Raw genomic sequence first — 24,050 nt, 5'->3', positions numbered from 1 at the left:
CACAGGTTAATTTGTGGCAATACGAAGTTTGTCGGGTCAGCGAGTATATATATATATAAAGAAGAATTTATTTTGCAAAACACTATATATATATATATATATATATATATATATATATATATATATATATATATATATATATATATATATATATATGCTGCTAAATCGTATTTGATGCGCCAAATAGGCATATACGTACTATTTTCAAGGTGATATACGTGATTAGGAATCATTATACGTATTTCCTCATATATATCATATATCGATTGAGCGTGACTCCCTCCGTACTACTCTATAATACTGTACTGAAAATCGTATGTGTGTCAGTTATCACCATTATATACGATTGAAAATTAACTTGTGCGGACTTTATTAAACTTTAATTACGATTTCGAATTTGTTAAGAGATGTTTACGATAATTCTCGTACATTGATGCAGGGATGGTTCGATCACTTTGACTCAATTTTGATTCATTTGACACTACCATCTCAACCGAGCAAAATTTGACAAAGTTATGTATGAGACATTTGTAGAACTCGTTATTATTTATAATTTTGCTGAATAAAGTGTTGCTGTAACTTTTATAGTTACGGCGCTACAATGCTAGTACCTCTTTAGTAACTAAATGAACGTTCATTTAGTTACTAATGCGGTACTAGCATTGTAGCACCGTAACTACAAAAGATACAGCAACACTTTATTAAGAAAAATTGTAGATCTAGTTATTATCTACAAATGTCCCATATATCAATTTGCCAAATTTTGCTTGGTTACGACGCTACTGTCAAATGAATCAAAATTGAGTCAAAGTGATCGAACCATCCCTGCATTGATGTACGACTTGCTGCTAGCTGGATTCGTAATACTGATACTGAGAACTCTCTTACTCTCCTCAATTCTGCATATAAAATCTTCTCCCGCATCCTGTTTCATAAACAGAGGCCGATGTGATCTCAATTAATTTCGGAGGCCAATATATTACTTAACAAATTATCTATACAAAATATTATTTGCTGCTTTTGAGCAGTTTTTACGTTATTGGCATTTGAAAAAAACCATATTTTTTTAGAAAAAAGCCTGTAGCTTAGGAACCAAACGAGATAGCAACTTGATTCCTTCAAACAAAACGTGCGTTTTGCATGCGTGTGAAAGTGCTCAGAAGGCATGATTTGTGAGAAATAAACACGAAAGAAGATATTAAGAAAAAACTGATTTTTTAAGTCCACCCCGACCAAAAAACTTTAAATTGCTCCAGCCCATCAAGCATAAGAGATAGAACTTTTATTTCTTTAGCAAAGTTACTTAAAATTTAATGTTCTTTAACTTTGCTCAACATTTTTTTAAGCTAACTTAAGTCATAAAAAAGTTTATATTGCACTCGCTTACTATGATGGTCATCCTAATGTCATATACACTAAAAAATGCGAAAATTAAAATAACGAATTTACTCCGAACATACTATATACCTAGGACTAACGGTTTTAGCGTAATTACTTTTGTCCACCTAGATTTGGGTTTCATCCCACAGTGAGATGCAGGCGCATGAACCACGATATTTACCAAGAATAAAAAGATGCGGATGAAACATGGCAGGCTACAGTGGGCTGGCCATGTAGGAAGGATGCCGGATGAGAAGCCAGTGAAAACAATATTCAGCAGAGAACCCGACAGAGACCGTCGACTTCGAGGCAGACACCGCACCCGTTGGATGAGCGCTGTTGACGAGGTTGCTAAAATAGCTGGTATTAGGGGCGATGGGAGAGTGGCCTAAGACCGAGAAGCGCGGAGACGACACTTAAATTCGGCCCAGATTCGATAAGCACCGAAAAAGTAAAGTTAGTAAACTAAAACTGTTAGGAAAAGAGTTTCCAAGGAAAGCTCCTCAGATCAATTCTGGAGTTTACTTCATTCCGTTTCGTTTGTTTATTCCGCTTAGCAATTTTTGACATATCAAATAACAATACTTCATGAACATTCGGGGAATCTCTAAAAGAACGAATTTTATCTGATCGATTATTATTTTTATCAGTGCATAATTAATACGCGGGGTACTTAGAAAGCTAATGGAAGTCTTCCAACTGTAAAGACACTTTTCACGCCGAATTATTAACGTAATTATAGTTCCGTGACTTTTTGAAACAGTAGTGGGTGACCGTATGACCCAACTGCCTACAACTAAGGTACAAAACAACGCAAAGATAGATGAAACACATACAAATGATTAGGCAGTGTAGATACTTGCAATTGGTCCAAAATTCAGAAAGTCCTTGACGATCAGACTAGAATCGTTAACCAGGCATGAAGCAGGTCGGAACGGAAACACATAGCTTGTTGAACCGGATTCTTGAAATCTGATTCACGGCTGAAAAATGCTTAACCACATTCCGGAAAATTTGAACTTGAATTATATACCTTATGCTTACGTTTGTTCGACTAATTCTTATGAGTGGAGCAAAAGTGATAATATAGAAACACTCCTCGTACTCGAAAATTCTTTTAATACTTTTTTATGTTGTCTTTCTGTTATCTAGTTATGTCTACACAGTCTGAGCTTGTTCTTATCCAAAGGACAAGTACATGGAATTCCAATACAATTTCATTTTTATTGGAATGACAAAGCTCTCAAGAAGATAAGAACGATGCTCAACCGACCGAGCCTAATATAATAAACATATTTCTCGCATTTTAATCTTCCTAATACCCTTCACTCATACTTTTCAGCCCGTCAACGTGAGACGGCTGTCTGTCCTAGATTTCCCTCGAAGCATCGGAAAAACGTCCCCCGCATTTGCAATTATTGCAAAAACTCGCGAAACAATAGAAGTACCCGTGCTTAACACAAAGCACTCACGGGTTCTAACAAAACCGACATTGTTCGACGCAAGCTTGCCTGTCTGTGCTTGCTTTGTTTCTTTTTTTTTAATCCACTTTAACCCCTTCAACATTCCTTCGGAAAACGAACGAGATGCATTGTTACTGCTGGACTGGATTCCTTTCTTCGAAAAAAAAAACCGATGGAATTGAACCCTCATTCACCGTATAATAATCTAACCAAAGTGTCATCGTCAAGGTAAAGTATATTATGGAGCAAAAAAAAAGCAAAGCAAACAAGGTTACCAACCAATAATCTAACGGCTGAGCCGTAGAGTGCGTCCCCAGCTTTTCAGCACGAAAAAAAAAGGAAAAGCCTGAACACGAGAAAAATCACAACGGACAAAAATTTGCAACCTTCTGCTATGCAAATGAGAACCATCATTAGAGAACCGGTTCTCCCTGGAGGCTTTTGAAAATCTACCCGACCTTGGCGTTCATCGGGAAGTGCAGCAACAAGCAACATTGAAACGGTGTCCAGTTAATGACGGACTCACGTCGTCGTTCGAGGCTTTGCTCTACTAAGCTTCTCCTATGTAAAACTGTGCTATTTAACGGGGTTTGGCATACATTGCCTAGCGCTTCGGATCGCATTGTGGCGGTCACGTATCATCATCATATGGGGGCACCGGGACCGCGGGGATGGAGTAGTCTGAGAGCCCTCCGTCGTCCTTTTATTGTCTGTGCTTTGCAAGGATCATTCACGGGAAGGTCATCTCGTTAGCAATCATTCCACAGCAGCCCGGCGGAATCTCGAAGCGTGTTTTCCACTGGAAACGGGTAGGACGTTGAAGGGGAGGCTGATAGGGGGACATTCGTTATCAGGTCGTTGTACGGTCTGTATCTCCTGTGAGCAAGCACGTGCTTTCGCAGTTTCACTCTCGCACCTTTTTCTCTGTTTCTGTCCGATGACACTTATCGGGAGAGAGAATGGTTTGTTTATTTTTTGCTCTCGAAATGTGGCCTACTAGTACTAATATAGTAGGCTGGCGCCAGACTTTAATCACGCCGCTGCTGTTTCCATCAAGCAACAGTCGCGCATGTATGTGTGTGTAGACGAATCGTACAAAGCGTTCCAGTGAAGTGGCAAACGGAATTAAGAACAAAAGAAGAACAATTTAAAGTGAACAATGCTGTTGTCGTTCGGTGTTATCCTCTTGTGGTTCGGTGAGCTGCTGGGAGGCGCGCCTCCAAGCTCGTTAGTGTCCCTTTCTTCTGCATTTTCATCGTGGGAAAATTTTGAAAACATCACCAACGAGCCGGGCTTTACGAGGAAGAGCCGAGTGCTGCGGGGTGTGGCGAAATCCGTTTTATTAGTGAATGAAACTAACGTGCTGAATAGAAATTCCATCAATACGGCATTCGAGCGAACGAGATTGGCTGCTGCCAGTGGGAAAAAACGTTCACGAGAGGTGTCCATTCTGGGACTGTTCGAACTGAGCACCCGTCAGGGGGTGCGAAAGGAAGGATACAGCGAACTGGCGGCCGCTCAACTGGCAGTGCAACATATCAACCGGCGAGGTTTGCTGCTTGGGTACACGCTGAAGCTGCTGACCAACGATACCAAGGTTTGTGTGCATTTTTTAGATTGTGGAAGTGCAATTTTATGTCGTACATGATAATACGTCAATTGTTTGGGGAATTGGATGTGAATAGCAATGCGCCTCCATAGGAACAATGGCATTGGCGGGCGCATGGTACTTTAATATTTCGTATAATTTCAGTGTGATCCCGGGATCGGCATCGATCGTTTTTTCCATGCTCTGTACACCCACCTAGATAAGCGAATAATTATGGTGTTGGGATCCGCTTGTTCGGAAGTTACCGAAAGCTTGGCAAAGGTTGTTCCATACTGGAATATCGTGCAGGTATTGTTATTTATTAGATCCAACCAAAATTTTCAGCACAATATAATTGTGTACCTAAATGAAACAGGTTTCTTTTGGTTCCACCTCACCGGCTCTCAGTGATCGGCGAGAGTTTCCACTGTTCTACAGAACGGTAGCACCAGATTCGTCCCATCATTCGGCACGTATTGCATTTATCCGATATTTCGGCTGGGATACGGTCGCCACCTTCGCCGAGAATGAAGAAGGTCATTCGTTGGCGATCAACGATCTGGTTACCGAGCTGGAACGAGCCAACATTACGTGCGCAGCGACGATTTCCTTTGCCGAAACGGACTTCAAGGAACAGCTAAAGCTACTGCGGGTATTTTGTTCCCATAGAATGTCCCCACCTACAGCTACCGATCACAGAGTCGGAACAGTACACACACTTAGTGCCTCTTCCCCGTCACACCTACCCCCTTCTCTAAGCAACCCAGTTTTTCTCCAGTAGAGTTGTAGTAGCTCGTTGTTTCCGTTGATCCCTGAATGCAGGTGCTGTCCTCTGTTCAATTTAGGTAAGATGTTGTTCGATGGTCACGTACTATTAAATGCTTGCTTCCCATGTTCACTGTGTGCAACTTTGAATAAGTGTCATTTTTTTCCTTGAGCACTGGATAAGAGATAGACCGGCTAGATGATTCTAATTGAGGATATTTATTTTCCAGGATAAAGACATTCGCGTGATCATTGGTAGTTTCTCACATGAAATCGCTGCTAAGGTGTTTTGTGAGGTAGGTACTGTATATGATTAATACTTATTTACTCCTTTTTTCTGGTGATTCAAAGTTTACCTAACGTTTACATAGATTTCCTTTGAACCAAATATCTTCTTCTTCTAATATATGAAAGTGAATGAGAGTAAGAATGCATGTTAACTCCGGAACGCCTCCGGAATGTTATCTAGCAAACTTGGCACACATGTTCCTTGATAATGGAATTGGCTTTAGGGGGTTGACTAGAAGAGGGTCTCTGGTTAGGGGGGATTCAGAAAAGTAAAATGGTTTCTGCGTTTCTGTTGTATTTGAACCGAGAGGAGTTGTACAAGTTACTGGGAGACAACCCAAGTAACAATTTCAGTATTATTGCATTCTTATGATGGCATGTAAGGCCCATTTTGGTCATTAAACCATCATAAGAGTGCAATAAAACCATCAGTGTTACTTGGGAAGACCGGGGGACTGAAAAGAACTGTTTCTCTTCCGATGCAGGGATTTTCACAGAGAAAATAGTTGCTTTAGTGGCTGCGGAACAAAAGGTGGAGTTGTGTGTCCGGTCTATATATCACGAGCAACGATTAACTAGTCGTTAACGCCAGCAGTCGTTTCATGCTAAACAGATGCACTCAAGCGCATGTGTATAAGTGTAAGAAAGAAGACAAAAAGAGAACCTCTCATTTGTACATTGAACCTTTTGACATGTTGACGAGATATATTTTGTCATAACTCCGGAACGCCAAGATCGGTTTCTATCAAACCCGACATACAAGTTTCTTGGCATTGGGGGGTTATAGAGGACTTGACAACAAGTGTGACCGCTATCAAGGGGGCAACAAAATAAGCAAATGGGCTGTGGTATAGGTATTTTTGGAGAGAAAACAAATGTATAAGTGGATGTTGGACAAAAGGGAGAGCTCAAGAGAAATCCACATAAGAAAAAAAAGGTTGAAATTAAAGAAAACTTTTTCACATTGTAGGTATCTGTCGTGAATAAAATTAATAGTGGAATTCAATTGTGAAAAAGTTTTCTTTAATGTCAATTTTCGTATTCCACCAAGTCGCTCAAAAAAACTTCAGTCAAAAATAAAGTGTTTCTAGCATTATGCTTTATGTTTGCAAAACAAACAAAAAAACAACTGAAAGACAAAAGGGGAGATGCCACTTACAAGAGGGCTCACTTACGTACTTTTTCGGCGACAATCCGCTTTTCGAATCTGGGTCGAATTTAGTAGTCGCCTCCACGTTTCCCGGTGGTGGGCTGACACAACCCAGACGGCCCTAATACCCGCTCCTCTAGCATGACGAGAATCATCAACGCTCATTCAACGGGTATAGGGTTTGCCTCGAAGAGGGCTACTCGAGCCGAAAATGCCGATACCTGATATAAGAGAGGAGGGCCAGATCTTCTAAATATATGAAAGTGAATATATGTTTGTACTTAAATTTGTATACACCGCCATAACTTCAGAACGCCTGGACATTAAACTTGGCATACAAATAGAGATAAGAAAGAGGTCTTAGGAAAAGGAGTGACAAGGGAGATGGTTCAAATAAGGAGAAAAGGCGTTGTTTCTCTTTCTTTCTTTATAATTAACAAAAAACGGGAAATTGACGGAGGAACAGACAAATGAGGAAAAGAATGTTTGTTTTATACATCATGGGAATTTCTAATTTCGTACAAGCTACTGCGAGACAAAGGGGCTCCGAGTAAGATCGGACATATGATCTACATCATAATGATCTGAGCCTATTTATACTAATCAAGAACGGCTGAGGAAATGGAGTGATTGCGAATTACACCGTTGTGGGATCGGCTTTGTTCTTAAAATTATACGTTGATCCATTGATTGTAGTTTGTCCGAAAATGCTCAATCCCTGGGATCATGATATTTTGGAAAACTGACTTCTGACCTCTCTACTCGTTTCTCAATTCTTACATCTCCCTACTCACTTCTCAATTCTTTCCTCTCACTTCTCTTTTTACATTTCTCACTTTTCACTTCACTTCTTAATTCTCACTTCTCGCTTCTCGCTTCTCACTTCTTATTTCTCACTTCTCACTTTTTACTGGTCACTTTTCACATCTCAGTTCTTACTTCTTACTTCTCACTTTTACTTCTCGCTTTTTATTTTTTCTTTTCACTTTTCACTTTTCACTTTTCACTACTCACTTTTCGCCTCACTTCTTTATTCTCGCTTTTCACTTCTCTTTTCTCACTTTTCACTTCTCAGTACTCAAATTTAAAGCGACACATCCACTTCTTGTTGACTTTCCAATGCATAGAGGCAAAAGCAAGCCTTCTAGGTGCTTCATTCCATTATCGAAACTTGACCATCTGTTTTTATACGACAGACTTCGCAGCCAGCTGCTAGAGTGCAGGACAATTGCAGGACCAGTTGCTACGGTCCTATTGACTCTAACACCCTGTCCCTGTAACACATACGACGACTGGCTTATTAGGCCAGCGTCATACCTCGAAGTCAACTGGGAGGCCAAGAGGCAATTCAGCCTTATTTCTGTTCGGCCTCTCGTACACACGGCATTATGACCATTCGGTCATAATATACATTATGCCTTACCTAATACGCCTCGCGACCGTATGTCTAACGGGGTGTCAACAAAAAAACGTTCTGTAAGGTTTACGCACAGGCAAACAGACATAACTCTTGGAAGAAAAATCAGCAAAAATTATCGTATCTCACATTTAACCTGACCACTAGCACCATCTATGATCGACATTCCCAAATATCAAATAGCAACATGGGTGTCCCTCGAAGTAGCAAGTAAGGGGAATTCCCCTTCTTTCGTCAAAAAGCGCCACTTTTACCAAAACGGTGTTACTCAAGGGGTCGGACACTCAGCACATAGTGCCCTGGCACTGCAGAGATATCAAACGGCACACCTCTAAAGCCTTATAAAAATAACATTTATAGGGCTTTACACACCTCCGGTTCAATTTTACATATGAAATGGGAGCACTGCCAGTTGTCAAAATCATCTCGCACGGTTGCCAGATCTACCAGATTTTAACGAATTTAACAAATCTTGCAGTTCGGCACTTTCGGTACAGTATCGGCACAGCTCGGTTCGTTTCAAGTCGCCTAACACAAAAACGGCTGTGCCGAGTGACCGACCTGTCTAATATACTAGAATTTCTTTTTATAAAGATGAACACCGCTTTCTTCCGCCTAGACGTGTGATCATTCTTTATCCTATTCTTTTTTTTCAGTCAAGATTAGAACCACTGCGACCATTATTTTGATGTGTTGTGATAATTTGTTCTATATGAATTGTTCGTGATTGATATTAGCAACCAATTATTAAAACCTCAACTTTTGGAGTTGACCTTTCATCATTTCTTTTGTGGGAGTGACGAAGTGTCTGATGCGGAAAATGATAAACTGGGTGAACTGGAAAACCTCGAAATATAGACCAAAAATATATTGGGTCGTTCAATGGCAGGTGGGACTCGCACCCACACTCTTTCGGTTGGCACCCGAATATTTTACTAAGTAAACTACTGCCGCTCCCCTATAGTCTGATATCTAATTTTGTTTTATTTTCCCAGTTCTATCACTCCACGCATCACTCATTCGCCTCAACCACGATAATTGTTGTTTGTATGGTTACTCTTTGTTGTGCCATTGAACAACCCAATATATTTTTGACCTATATATTGAAACTAGTTGAGCCCGAATCTTACGATCCGGAAAATATAAATTTCTGTTCAGAATTCAGAAAACTGCGGATACATTCCATTGGCCAGTGGTTGCGAAGATGATTAATCTTTGTATTAGTTCTTTGAGTTCTTATATTGCATAATGTAGCTCTAAGATGTTGTACATAAAAGAGTCAGCCGGAAACTGAAACAAATAGTTTCTATGCTCTTTGAGAAAAACGCATTCAAAGTTTACTGCATTTGAAAGCATCTTATAATTTTGGCTGTTTGCAACATTTCAGTAGCTTGATTGGAGTAAAATGTTGCTTAGAAAATTATTAATCGTTTGCTGTCATTCAGGGATGGTTCGATCACTTTGACTCAATTTTGATTCATTTGACACTACCGTCTCAGCTGAGCAAAATTTCACAAAGTTATGTATGAGACATTCGTAGAACTCGTTATTATTTACAATTTTGCAGAATAAAGTGTTGCTGCAACTTTTGCAGTTACGGCGCTACAAGGCTAGTGCCTCTTTAGTAACTAAATGAACGTTCATTTAGTTACTAATGTGGTACTAGTCTTGTAGCACCGTAACTACAAAAGATACAGCAACACTTTATCCAGCAAAATTGTAGATCTAGATCTTATCTACAAATGTCCTATACATCAATTTGTCAAATTTTGCTCGGTTAGGACGCTACTGTCAAATGAATCAAAATTGAGTCAAAGTGATCAAACCATCCCTGCTGTTTTTAATTCATTTTTTAAAATTTTGCGACTTGGTCCGGTCTGATTTAACACCGACCATATGATATCGCGCCAAGCAATCGAGTTGAACAAGCGAATCGATCAGTTAAATCAAGCAATCGAGTCAAGCAGTTGGGTCGAGCAGTTGAGTCGAGCAGTCAAATCGAGCAGTTAAATCAAGCTGTTCAATCAAGCAGTCCAGTCGAGCAGTTGAATCGAGCAGTCCAGTCGAGCAGTTGGGTCGAGTAGACCAGCTGAGCACTCAAGTCGAGCAGTTAAGTCGAGCACTCGTATCGAACAATTTAGTCAAGCAGTCTAGTCGAGCGGTCGGGTCGAGCGGTTGAGTCGAGTAGTCCAGTCGAGCAGTTGAGTAGAGCAGTTAAGTCGAGTTGTCGAATCAAATAGAAATCAAGCGGTTGAGTCGAGCAGTCAAGTTGAGCAGTTAAGTCGAGCAGTTAAGTCGAGTAGTTCAGTCGAGCAGTGGAAGCAAGCAGTTGATTCGAGCAGTTGAGTCGAGCGTCGAATCGAACAGTTAAGCCAAGCAGTGGAGTCGAGCAGTCTAGTCGAGTAGTTGAATCAAGCTGTCCAGTCAAGCGGTCCAGTCGAGCAGTCGAATCGAACAGTTCAGTCGAGCAGTCGAATCGAACAATTCAGTCGAGCAGTTCAATCGTGCAATTCAGTCGAGCAGTTGGGTCGAGTAGTAAATCGAACAAATGCGTCAAGTAGACGAATCGAGTAGTTAAGTCGAGCAGTCGGGTCGAGTAGTAAATCGAATAAATGCATCAAGTGGACAAATCGAGCAGTCCAGCAATCAACCAGTGACTATAGGTGACTGAGAATACAACCCATTGCTACGAAAGCATGACGTCCTGTCAGGGGCCTGTTTTTAGTTACCGATAAGCCTCTTATGACGTCCTGTCAGAGTCCTGGTTTTCGGTACAGACAAAAGCCTCTTATATCAATAGATTTTCCAGTTCATCCAGTTTATCATTTTTTGTGCCATAGAGTCGTATAGACGTATAAAGTCATATACAATTTACATATACAATATACATTTTTGCTGTCTTTTCATTGTCATTTAGTTGTTATTCATTCTTTTTAACGTCCTGCTTTCTGGCATCTTTACATCAAAACAGAAAAACAGAAAAAAATCTTTACATCGTCTTTTTTGTCTCGTTCAGCAATTTGCTGTCATTTTTTATCATTTGTCGTCTGCTGTGGAGTTTTTCGTTTGATGGCGACTTTTTGCTGTCATTTGTATTCTTTTTAGCCTTTGTTATTGGTTTGAAACCTTTCTAGAGTCTCCTCATCGATTTTTGCATCTATTTCTAATTGTTTTTGTTCCTTTTATCATCCTTTTCCGTTTTTATCATCCTTTTGGAATTTTCCGCTTTTTAGCGAAAGCGAATTTTGTCGTCTTTTCGCTGTTTGTTCTCCATACTTTCGTCATCTTTTTTTTTATCTATTTGCTGTCTTTTCTTCGTACTTTCATTACCTTTCCGTCATCGCTTATCGCTGCCTTTTCGCCATCCTGTGGCAATTTCTTTATCTTTATGTCATATCTCTGTAATATTTTTTTCTTTATTTTTTTTACATCTTTTCATCGTCTGTTCGTCTTTTCTATGTCTGTTTTAGGTCTTTTTCGTCGTTTCCCAGCGGTTTCTTGACGTTATTTTCGTCTGTGCTGTGCTGTGTCTTTTGCTTTTCATCGTAATTTTGTCGTCTTTTCTTTATTTTTATATAGGCATCTCTCCATCATATTCTCGTTGTCTTTACTTTATACTAAATTCTGCATTTACCAACAATGAAGCTTCTTGTCAGGGCAAGTTATAAGTGTGGTACCGGCTCGACAAGTGAATGGTGCCTCTAGTTTCAGGGCAAGTTATAACTCTCCGCACTTCCTGGCTTTAGAAAACGAGATTAATTGAAAAGTAGTAACATTGACACGTAAGCATGGATAATATGCATTTCACTAACTCTATAGCGATTCTGCAAAAAAACGAAGTGCGGAATATAGAAAAATACACCTGCATGATATCACAATAGATCAAAATGCTGACCGCAGCGAATACAATTAATAGAATATTTCTAAATCCGTTGAACTACGGATTACCCCGTAAATATAACATCACTATCAGGACATTACGACAGCTAGCCATAGCCATGGATGAGACCCCGTTCATGTTTAAGGTTGTGCAAGAAGAATTTGGGAGAATTTATTTTCGGAAACAAAACAAAAGCCCTGCTGCGACAGAAGTTAAGGAACAAATAATGCGCATAATAGCGCATCGTAAAGAAGACCTCAGCAGAGAGCAACTACTGGTACTTTGATTCTCCTGCTTCACCTCATTTCGGCGTACTTTGGGAAGCGGCTGCACGCTCCGCAAAGATTCAGTTGTCGAAGGCTCTATGTTTAACTTTTCGCATTCAGCATTTACTGTTTCCTAAGAAAAGCGTTTTGGAGAAAATCGGAAATGAATTTATTTTTATTCTTCAGGCCTACTATCTGGGTATGTTCGGCGCAGACTACGCGTGGATTTTACAAGACTCGCAGATCTCCCTCTGGTGGTTGATGCACTCTGCAACTTGTCCTTTGTCGAACCTGCTGCGAGCAGTCGAGAACGTGCTGCTGGTGTCCAGCTACAATAGCATCGTTGGAATGGGAAACGCCCTTAGCGGTTTGGTAAGTCTTCCGTTACTTGACAGTCTACCTAACTTCCCATCCATGTCATTTCAGACAAACGAAATCTTCCTCCGAAAGCTGTTGGAAATGAACGTAACGGATCCGGTGTCACAGTTCGCACCGCAAACGTACGACGCCGTGTGGGCGATGGCACTGGCACTCCGTGGTGCCGAACGAACCTGGACCCAAGTGGCACACCCGAACCGAACGCGGCTCGCCCACTACGACTACACCCGGTTCGATATCGCTCGCGAGCTGCTGCGGCAATTCGACAGCCTACAGTTCAACGGCATTTCCGGGCCGGTTTCGTTCGATGGTGCCGATCGCGTGGGTACGACTTCGTTCCACCAGATTCAGGCCGGTTCACTACGGTTGATCGCTTTCTACTACCGGAAGAATCATACGCTGGACTTTGGGTGTCCCGGGTGCGAGCCGGTCCAGTGGGAGTCCGGTCAGGTACCGATTGCTAAGCGTATCCTGCGACTTCGGGTTGATGCAATTTCGCCGCTAGCGTTTTACACCGTGGTGATCCTGGCAACGGCAGGGATAGCAATTTCCGTGTTGTTTCTGGGTTTGAATTTGCATTTTCGGAAGTTGAAGTAAGTGCAAGAGGGTTAATTTCAATGATGACAATGATTTCTTATTCATTTTTGTTTCAACTGCAGGACGATCAAACTATCCAGCCCGAAGCTGAGCACGATCACCGTTTGCGGATGCATTGTGGTGTACGTGGCAACTATTTTACTTGGACTGGATCATTCAACGCTACCGTGGCCGTCGGTGACGTTTTCCACAATCTGCATGGCAAGGATTTATTTCCTATCGGCTGGATTTTCGCTCGCCTTCGGAGCAATGTTTGCCAAAACATTTCGAGTTTACCGGCTGTTTACGCTGAGTGCCGGAGGTTTGTGTAGGGATAAGATTCTGAGGGATACTCAGCTGATATCGCTCATTGGGGTACTGCTGCTGCTGGATGCTTGCGTGGTATCCTTCTGGATGACGGCTGATCCGATGGAACGATACTTGCATAATTTGACGTTGGAAAATAGCGCCACGGATCGAAGTTTGGTGTATTTGCCTCAGGTTGAGCTCTGCCGGTCACGTCATTACGAAAGTTGGCTTGGAACGCTGTACGTCTACAAGGGAATGCTGTTGATTGTGGGAGTCTATATGGCGTGGCAGACGAGAAATGTGAAAATACCAGCTTTAAATGATTCCCAGTATATTGGAGTATCGGTCTACAGTGTGGTGATTACAAGTGCGAGTGTGGCCGTACTGACGAATCTGCTGTACGAAAGAGTTACATTGGCCTTTGTGATCACTTCTGGTTTTATATTGGTCTCAACGACTGCCACACTCTGTTTGCTGTTCCTTCCCAAAGTAAAGGACATTCTCGACAAAGGAGAAGTCTACGATCCAGTGATTCATAGCATGGGTTTGAAAATGCAATGCAACACGCGTAGGTTTGTTGTGGATGATCGACGAGAACTTCAGTTTCGCGTTGAAGTTCAAAACCGAGTGTACAAAAAGGAGATCGAAGTTCTGGATGCTGAAATCAGTCGGTTGGAAAAATTACTTGCTCACTCATCAGGATCGTCATCACAATCGTCTGACACCAATGTGAAACCGTTGGACGAATTTGACGCATTTAGTGCGACTTCTAGCGGTCTTCCACTGTTGCTACTGTCCGTATTGCCACCGGTCATACCAAGAGCTAGTTGGCCAACTGTTGGGCTGATTCCATCTCCCTTGAAACGGGACGTGGCGTTCAGCTCACAACCACGAATAGAAGTTGAAAATGATGCAGAAAATGCGAACGGAATTATCGGTCGGATAAGATGTTTGTTTGGATCAAAAATTCACAAAACTTCTTCGGTCTCGGCGTTAGGTGGAATCGCCGCTGCCGCGATGGGTATGCGTCCTTCCACGTTAACGATTTTCGCCGAAGTGGACGCTGAGGACGAGCTTTCTCCGCTGAACGATCGTGATAGAACGGAGATCTTTACGGTACAGCAAGCACCGGCTGAGGCGCTGCACCGTCTGACGGGTTCCGAGCCGCGGGTAAATTTTGTGCTACCAGAAGAGATCGTTGGCCGCCGTCGGGCATCGACGACAGTGGAACCGCTAACGTTACGGGAGCGCATTAAGGGATCACCACGTTTTCCACACCGGGTGCGTCCGGCTGATCGACCAATCCGACTAGGTGATTGCGGCCAGCCTAGCTTTCTGACCGTTAAAAGTTGTGAAGGGTTACCGCCACGGCAAAATAAAGATATGGAGACGAAGTGGAAATCGATGGATTTATTAGCATCAGGGGACGGTGATCGATGCTAGATAGCAAAGCTGTTGATGTGTTTTGTTTGATGATTGGAGTGCGAGTGATATTTATGATGTTTCTATATAGACGGTTTCATCGTAGACCGAGCAAAAAGCAATGACCACTGAAATTGGTTAACATTAGGCGATATATATTATATACTACTGCGTGCTGTGTTCTATAGAGAAATATAGTAAACTTCTAGATCATTTCTTGTTTTATGTGGAAATTTATTTCAAGCCTGATGACCAGAGGTTGGTAAACTCGCAAAATTATTATATACGCCGAGCACCGGCGAACGATTTTATAATGAGAAAACAGAGAAGCCTATTCGCCTATCCACATACATTCACGCTTCATAGCATCGCTGAATATAATAATATCGTGTGCAACCCAAAAGTGCGAAACAACACCTAGTGCTGCTTCTAAAGCGACTAATGGTACTTTAAACTATTTCCTTTTCGTGGAGATATTATTTTAAATACTTTCCGGCGTCCCCAAGCGTCCAACACCAGATAAATCGGCTACAACAAATGTTCAAAAGAGTGTCGCTTCCTTGCCGATTCGTATTTGATTGGTTTTGTGTTTTCTATCCGTAGCATTTGTCTCTGTAGCAATATGCCTCGTGGTCAAGCCTCCGATCCTACCGCTCGCTCTCTCATGCTGCAGCATCCACCGAGAACCTCAGCTTCAAAATTTAACTAGTAACTAGTGAAGGATCCATCCCATGCGCTTTTACTACCGAAACGTGCGAGGATTACGAACAAAGTTAGATCCATTTTTTCTGGTTGCAAGCAAATGCGATTGCGATATTGTTGTGTTGACCAAGATAAGCTTGATGAATGTTTATATAGTGCGTAACTGTTCAGCAATGTCGATCGTGGCCCCTCGAACAATAGGAGAACCCGTGGTGGGGGTGTTCTGATAGCTGCCAATAGAAAAACAGGATTTCTTGATTTGGTCTTGTCTTACCAAGCTGCACCACTCGTGATCACTGTCAACGCAGACCGTTCTGCGTTTGACGTTCTGTTGAATCTTCCAGCGCCGATTATTTTTGAGGAGTCTCAACCTCTCTGATAGATTCACCGTAGACCTCGTCCGCAAAGCCGACAATCTTTAGGTTCAACACCTAGATGACGTTCCACAGCACCGGGCCCAGTATGGAACCTTGCGGAACCCCTGCGGTGATTGGAACGCACCTCTGATCCTCCTCCGTGTTGTAGCATAGCACACGATTCTGGAAATAATTTTCTAGTATTCTGTACAGCGACACCGGCCCTTGGACGTTCTGAAGGGAGTTGGCTATGGAGTCCGAACTAGCGCTATTGAACGCATTTCTCACGTCGAGCGTGACAATTGCGCAATAGCGGATAGCGGCTGTCTTAGTGACAGACAAGGTGGCATCCGCCGTAGATTTGCCTTTTCGGAAGCCGGATTGGTTCCTTGACACACCGTTTGTACCCTCAGTGTACTGTACGAGTCTGTTAACGACAAGATCGTCAGATTTATGGCAGTCAGATTTATGGCAGTCAGCATGGCACCGAATATCAGCCTTCCCTTCCCTTCTTCAGTGTACCAACATGCTCCCATAGACTCGGGAAACCATCACAAAAATATAAAATTAGTTCAACTAACCTGCTAGCCGTAATAAGATTTTGCAACTCGAAGCACTAAACATTGCATTCTATAAGTTCTATTACTTTTTCGGTCATTAATTACACTAAATACTGAGATTAGTGACCAATTAATGTTCATCACTATATTTTCACTTTTTCGCCGTCGGTTTTTCATTAATTTTTTCAGCCGTTTCAGTCGTCAAATCAATCGCGAAACTTAACTTGAGGCACAAAAAACTTTAGTTTACCACCCGAACAGTTATTTAGAGAGATATTATAATCATTTTGCTCAAATTGTTCACTTGAATTGATAGGAAAAACTTCACTTCGTTTCGATTGCAATTCCGAATCCGCGACCGTCGTTGTTGTACGTTGCCAAGGGAACGGACGTTTGTATGGAGGGATGCCAACGTAAACATTTGAGCATGAAATTGACCAATTATTTTCGCTAATAAATTAAAGGCCGTAGAGTGTCGATAATACACTTATAAAATTCACTGATAATAAAATTCACCGTAGAAATTTTATGTGATAGAATTACTGTCGGATCTAGTTCAACAGCAAAAATTGATACGCGATTCTACGTTTCACAATTGTTCATAACAGATTGTTACCTACTACTAGCAACTCTATTCTCAACAAAACGATAGTGGCAACAAGTACTGAATTCAGTAAAAAACCAACTGGACTCTGACGATTTTCACCTTAAGGATAACGGACAGATCGGCCTATATGACGAGGGGACCCCCGGAGGTTTTCCCGGCTTTGGCAATAGGATCAGGTTCTGTCGCTTCCATCTGTCCAGGAAGTGGCCATCTTCCAGGCGTCTGCTCGTTACTGCCCCGCTGTATCTGCACTTGCTGTAAATTTGTTTAAAAGACTCATTTTGTTTCTAAAGGATCCCCCTTTAAGCCGCTATCCAAACCCATTTGAAGTAGTCGGCTTAATAATCCCACGGCTATCTATTAAAACAGGGAGAAGCATGCGAGGTTTGGGGTAGCGCCTTATGGGCAACTGCACCAGCACCAGAGCCAGATCGGCGTAAATCAGGAATATGCATCTGAACCTACTCCCGCCCGGTGGTCGCCGGTCGATGGATTTTGGAACGTACTTGAAAGCTTGCCAGATTTTACGAGACGGAGTCACACGACTTTACTAGGGGAGCTCGTCGCAAATGTCAGTCTAAAGTCATTACCCAAGCAGCACACTTTTGGCACTTTTAGTCGAAGAAACTTATTTACGACTGAAATTGGTTCTAAATCAGTTGACACTACTGCTTTATAACAACTGTGCTAGTAGGGTATTTATTTTATTTATTCATTTAATTTTTTATTTCGGGCCTGTGGGGTTTTTTTCCCTGGGGACTGCCTTACACGTTTGGTGAATATTTTAGAATAATTAACCGTTATTGTTTTATTTATTAATACCCTATGCAAGCAGATGGTTAAAGAATGTGATAAAATCAGTATGACACTGTACTAAAACTTTCACCACCAACTCTTTGTTCTGCTGATCAAATACAATGACATTAGTTTAATTTCACATTTGCCACATCGTAACTTTTCCTTCGTTTTATCACCTAGTTTCGACACGATAAATATAAATAGAATAAAAAATGCATTGGTCACATTGATAGGCAAATAAACCCAGCTATAATGTCACAATTCGTATCCGTTTGATGCAGAAGTGTGAAACGATAATTGAAGCCTGTGAAAAACTGTCTCCCGTTCAGGTGGCGAATGCCGTGTTGAACGCTCCTGTCCCCCCGAGTATTTAATTCGCACGTCCACCATTCGGAACCACCATTCAGGACGAGCTGACAGTGCAAAACGACGGAAACAATGAGCAGTCTGGATTGTCCAATCGTTTCGGTTAACGTGCGTATTTGGCGATTTTGGTCGTTTTTCTACAAACACGATGCCATGCGGTATCTCGGCATCATTCCGATAACCGTGATGAATGTGTTTATGCTCTTCGATTTGTGTCGATCATGGAATAACTATGACAATATGATCATCAATGCGTATTTCGTTGTGCTGTGGTTTGATGCGGTGGTAAGTTTTACGAGTGAAATTTTTACCTGGATTTTAGTCTTACCATTCATATTTTATAACAATAACTATAGCTCAGAGGGCTGGTTTTGATATTCAACCGTGGCAAATTTGAACACTTTCTAGAGAGAATAGCCGTCGAATACAAGAAGATTGAGGTTAGAGAAATTGAACATACATTATATGAACCGTTAAGTACAATGTTTTTGGTAATTTCAGACAACTGATGATTATTTTATACGGTGGACTGTGTCGAACTTTACTCGACAAGCTAGAATGCTATCCTTTGGCAACCTGTGCCTAGGAGGCATCATATGTACGTGCTTCGCAGTGTATCCACTGTTTGCCGGTGGCCGTAAATTGCTTTACGGCGTGTACATTCCTACAATAAATGAATTCGATTCGCCACAGTATGAAATTTTATATGTGATACAGGTTTTGCTGCTATTTCCTGGCAGCTGTATGTACATACCGTTTCCCAGTTTCTTCTCATCGATTACATTATTCGGACTAATTCAGATCAAGACATTGCAGTATCAGTTAACAACTCTTGGCGACACTTCGAAAGGGAAAGATGCTCGTAATCTTAATTTAATAGTGAATAATTTGATTGAGGATCACTTGCATATTATCAACTATGTCCAGGATGTTAATTTACTATTTTCCAACATCTGTTTAGCCGAGTTTCTTATGAGTGGAATTTTAATGTCTGCTTTGCTGTTTTTTCTAAGCATAGTATGTACTATTCATATTTCGGCGAAGTACAATAATCACATTGTTGCACGTATTTCAGTGTGAAAACCGAGCTCAAATCGTAATCATTATGGTGTACATTTTAATGATAATTACGCAATCTTTCGTTTTCTACTGGCAAGCCAATGAGGTACGCGAAGAAAGCATGGGAATCGCCAAGGCTGCATACAGTGCTCCGTGGATCGAGATGGATGTTTCGGTTAAGAAAAAACTTTTGCTAATTGTTCTTCGGGCACAGCGGCCACTGGAGGTAAATTGAAAATGGAACCATAAGATTGCTGCTTATTAAATTGCTATTTTCAGATAAAGCTGGGTAATGTTTATCCGATGACATTGGAGTTGTTTCAATCGTTGATGAACGCATCCTACTCGTATTTTACTCTCCTAAAACGAGTTCAAAATTGAAGGTAAAGTGCGAACGGAAAGTCTGAAATAAAGAAACTGAAAATAAATATTGTATTTGAAAAACTCCTTTATGCCCAATATGCCTATTTATTTTAAAATGAATTTTAGTTATAAATGTAGGCACCGTGAACCTCCGTCCGATCATTCCTAGTAAAAAAGCAAACGCACTGGGGCATCAGTTTGGATTGTCTCACAACTGGAGGCAGAACATCGCCATCCCATACGAGTATTCTGTCACTGAAGAAGGTACCAGAGGAAGAAAAAATCAGCGAGGACGAGCTCGTGTGATCTAATTTTCTCACACACGAGTACTCATCCTAAAGAATGCGCCGGCATAAGCGTTCCTTTACGTAACTTATTAATGCATTGCGACGAGCTTTAGCGAGTGTGTCTTTAGCTAACAGCTACGGTCGTCACTCTCGTTCTTCATTGCAACCCGAGCTGCTGACGCCGATTATACGCAAGGGCTCGCACTCCCACCCGTCAGTAGAATCGGGGGCAAATGTAATGCAAAACCTGTATCCCAGTGCGTCACTATGCCTCACGGGCAGCTGTTTGCTCAGGAGTAATTTGACTCACGAGGAAGACGATATTAGGGTGTGCGTGCGTGCGCGAGTGTGTAGGTAGCAGAATGTCTGCACACAGCAGTGGTGGTTATTTGTTTTACGCTTGCATGTGCGGCATAAACGCTGAATGCTGTGCTTCTCATACTCACTTGCGCGAGAGTGGACAATGACCTCGTGGCGCCCTTGGCAAGTGTCTGATTTAGTGCCCTACCGTTCCCTAAATCAGTGTTCCTTTGGAATAGACCAACCTCATGTTTGTTGTCTTGACCTTTATAATGAGGTCGGCCATTAATTAATTTTTAATAACGGTAGATTTGTCAATAGATGAAGGGAACAATAGAAGAAAGGAAAGAAACAGTGTGGTGTTTGTACGTAACTGCAACGGCAATCAACGACTAGACAAGAAAACGTAACCATAGTGAGTAGAAGTCAAAATATGTTTCTATGTTCAATGTCTTAAAGTTTTATCCTGTTATTAAAATAAATAAACTATTGCAGTTACCTCTGAAAAAGGCCAAACCCAAAGGCCGAAACTTCAGGCAGTATAAAAAAGCCGTTTTCAATATAAAACTGACTGGAAAGCCGAATATCCGCAATACAACACTTTTTAAAGTAATCATCATTAGAAGTTACACATCGAGCGTAGATCATTAAGAAATTGCACTTCATTTTGGATATAGCATCGTTATTGGTGGTACCGTGGCACGGCAACTTTCAAGATTGTTGGAAAGTGTAAACCAAGCGTTAGAGTGAAACCCTTGATCATCAACTGCGGTTAAAGGTCATTCGGGCAGTCAAGGCTGATCGTATGTAAACGTACGATCGTACGTCTGTGACTACAAAGTCTGCAAGTAGAGAATCCAACCGGACCATCAAATAAAAAAACAGAATTCGGTCCCGTGAGGTGTAACTGATGAACGATGAAACTTAGGAGCCAACTAAATCCCGGGGGTCAAATTCTACAAGGAAGCAGCAAGCATCGTAGCAGATACTAGTTTGTTTTCGTGGAAGGGATCTGTTCTTGTATATTCCTCAAAATAGATCAAAGGATATTAATGATATGTAAGTAACGAAAATGAATGTAAGCTACTTAAAACAAAAATTAAAAATATATTTTACCGCAGTACCCCTTGAAAAATACATCAACAAAGTGTCGAAATGTCGGCAAAACATCAAACCTCAGTCTTGATAACTTTCACTAAAGACTGCATTCAGTCGATAAAAACACAATTTGAAATTAGAATTGAAACTAGGAAATTGGAATTTAAATTGTACTTGAAATTAGAGTTCAAATTAAAATCGAGCATAAAATTATAAATTCTCCTGAAATAGTTTAAATTAGGAATTAAATTAGACCTGAAATTGGGCTTAAAATCGCACATGCAATTGAAACTTGACATTAGACAATAAATTAGACTTGAATTTGGATTATTTTAAACTTGTAGTTTTACTTCAAGCCGGACATGGGCACAAAATTAGAAACGAAGATCGTTGTCTTATTCTGTTTTACTCGTTTCACCTTCTTTCTGTTCCGTTTTTTCTCTTTTTTAGCCACGTTTTTCACTTTTTGTTCAATTTTTTCTTTTTGCCTACCATTTTCTTGGATTTTACTCTCACTTTTCTTCCGGTTTTTCGTTATTCTCTCGTTACCTTTTTTTGTTTTCTGTTTCATTGTTCTATTTTTTTTTGTTTCCTGTCCATTTTTACTTATTTTCGGCCCTGTTTTTCCTCTTGTTTATGATAAGTTTTTTGTTATATTATTTCTCATTTGTCTTTTCATCTTTCTTCGTCGTATGTTCTGGTCTTTTACTTTTTGATGTTCCAGTTTTTCATCTTTTCTGTTAAGTTTATTCTGTTTTTTGCTCCCTTTTTTCACTTTTTGGATCCATCGTTTTTCGCCTTTTTCATTTCCATTTTTATTTTGTTTTCTTTTCTTCCCATTTCCTTCGTTTTTTCTATTACTGTTCGTGTTTCTCCATTTGCCTGTTCCCATTATTGCTCCTGATTTGTCCCGATCTTTCTCCAGTCCAGTTCACCCTAATTTTTTGTTTTTTCTTGCTTTTCTCTCATTTTTCTTCCATTTTCCCTCTTATACTCTCGTTTACCTTTGTTATGTTTGTTGTTTTATTTTTCTATTTTATTTTCGTTTCCAGTTCCATTTTTTCCTATTTTATTTTTTATTTTTATTTCCTATTTTTCGCCTTTTCTCTTCTCATTTTCCTCTTGTTTTTTGTATCCAGTTTACGTAATTCTTTCTATCTTCTTTCCTTTTTAACAGCTATTACGTTTCTTCGTTTTTTCAATTGGTTTTCTTGTTTCTCTCCAGCTATTCTTCTTTTCCTTTTGCTCTAGTTTACGATTCCGTATCCCCTTTGTTGTTTCGTTTTCTCTCTCGTTTTTCCTTTTATGTGTCCACTATTTCATCTTTCTCTGTTTTCTTCACTTCTTTTCCTGTACTATTTTCCCCCATTTCCCAAGTCCTAATTTTTCTTTGGTTTTTGTTCTTTTCTGTCCCGTTTTCTTTTATTGGTGCCGGGTTTACACTTTTTTCGTTTACTTACTCGTTTTCATCTCCGTTTATCGTTTTCGTCTATTCCATTCTGCCTTCGGCTTTACCTTCTTTCTGGTTACTCTTCGTTATTTTTTTTTGTTTTCTCCCTTTTGTTTTCCGTTTTATTCCTCTCCATTTTTTGTTTCTCTTTTCCGTATTTCCTCTAGTACTGTTCGTTTTTTTCCATTTACCGGTTCCCATTATTGCTCCTTTTTTCCCGTTGTTCTACAATTTTCCTCTTCTTCTCTCGTTTTCCTTTGTTATGTTTGCTGTTATATTTCTCTATTTTTCTTCGTTTCCAGTTTATTTTTTATTTATATTTCCCATTTTTCGCCTTTTCTCTTGTTTTTTGTATCCAGTTTACGTAACTATTTTTATCTTCTTTCATTTTGAAAAGATATTAAGTTGAGCATCTTAGCAGAATCTCGAATACGAGTTAAAGACAAGTTTTCCATTTTATTCTGCTACAACGAACATTTTGCTTCTTTCTTTTTTTAAATTTTTATCTTCGTCTATTTCGGTTTTTCTCTTATTGCCGTCTTGTTTTTTCGTCTTGTCTGTCATGTTTATTCTGTTTTTGGGTTCCTGCTTTCCCTTTCCTCTTCGGTTTTTCTTTTGTATCTACCTTCTTTACTTCTTTCAACCTCTTTTTCCCCCTTCCTTCGTTTTTTCAAGCGGTTTTCTTGTTTCTCACTAGCTATTCTTCTTTTCCCTTTTCTCTTTTTTCCTGTTTCGTATTCTCTCTTGCCTCGTTTCTCTCTCTCTCTCTCTCTCACGTTTTGACATTTTGGTATCCGCTGTTTTCTTTTGACGTAGGACTACGTCTTACGGCAAGTTTTGAGATAGGGTGTCATTCCGAAAAATCGAAAAATGCGACCGTCACGAAAAATGAAAGGTTTTGAGCGCTAATAGCTCAGCGGTTTTCCGATAGATTTTCAATATTCTTACACCAATCGTTTGAAAAATCTTCTAAGAATTGACCCAATGAAGAAAAGTATGGATTCTTGATGTTGTACTATTGAAAAATTGAAAATAATGAACCTAATTTTGCTAAAATTCTCGCTTCGTGATTGGTTGGAAGATTCTTTACGATGATCTAAACCTATGCCAATTTGATATCTGTGCTTGGAAAGTAAGCCAAAACAAGTGACAAAGTTTCCTCATTTCAACAAGATTTCTTGACACCGCGGTTGAACCTAGACCATTTTGATGTCCTTGCTTG

At 40.6% G+C, this 24,050-nt stretch overlaps 2 protein-coding genes across 2 annotated transcripts; both read left to right on the top strand.

Annotated features, from left to right (window-relative positions):
- Positions 1–4,002: 4,002 nt before the first annotated feature.
- On the top strand, positions 4,003–14,903 carry LOC128741074 (gamma-aminobutyric acid type B receptor subunit 2). Its single transcript, XM_053836650.1, has 7 exons — positions 4,003–4,440; positions 4,597–4,740; positions 4,808–5,083; positions 5,427–5,492; positions 12,384–12,569; positions 12,624–13,168; positions 13,235–14,903. Exons 1-7 carry the CDS (start codon positions 4,003–4,005, stop codon positions 14,901–14,903), a joined length of 3,324 nt encoding a protein of 1,107 aa, XP_053692625.1.
- Positions 14,904–18,343: 3,440 nt separating this feature from the next.
- LOC128741332 (odorant receptor Or2-like) lies at positions 18,344–19,711 on the top strand. Its single transcript, XM_053837081.1, has 5 exons — positions 18,344–18,556; positions 18,628–18,711; positions 18,773–19,288; positions 19,347–19,556; positions 19,610–19,711. Exons 1-5 carry the CDS (start codon positions 18,344–18,346, stop codon positions 19,709–19,711), a joined length of 1,125 nt encoding a protein of 374 aa, XP_053693056.1.
- Positions 19,712–24,050: the final 4,339 nt, after the last annotated feature.

The sequence above is a fragment of the Sabethes cyaneus genome, chromosome 3 (assembly GCF_943734655.1).
Source record: "Sabethes cyaneus chromosome 3, idSabCyanKW18_F2, whole genome shotgun sequence".
Taxonomy (NCBI): domain Eukaryota; kingdom Metazoa; phylum Arthropoda; class Insecta; order Diptera; family Culicidae; genus Sabethes; species Sabethes cyaneus.
This window is presented reverse-complemented; position numbering and strand designations above follow the sequence as displayed.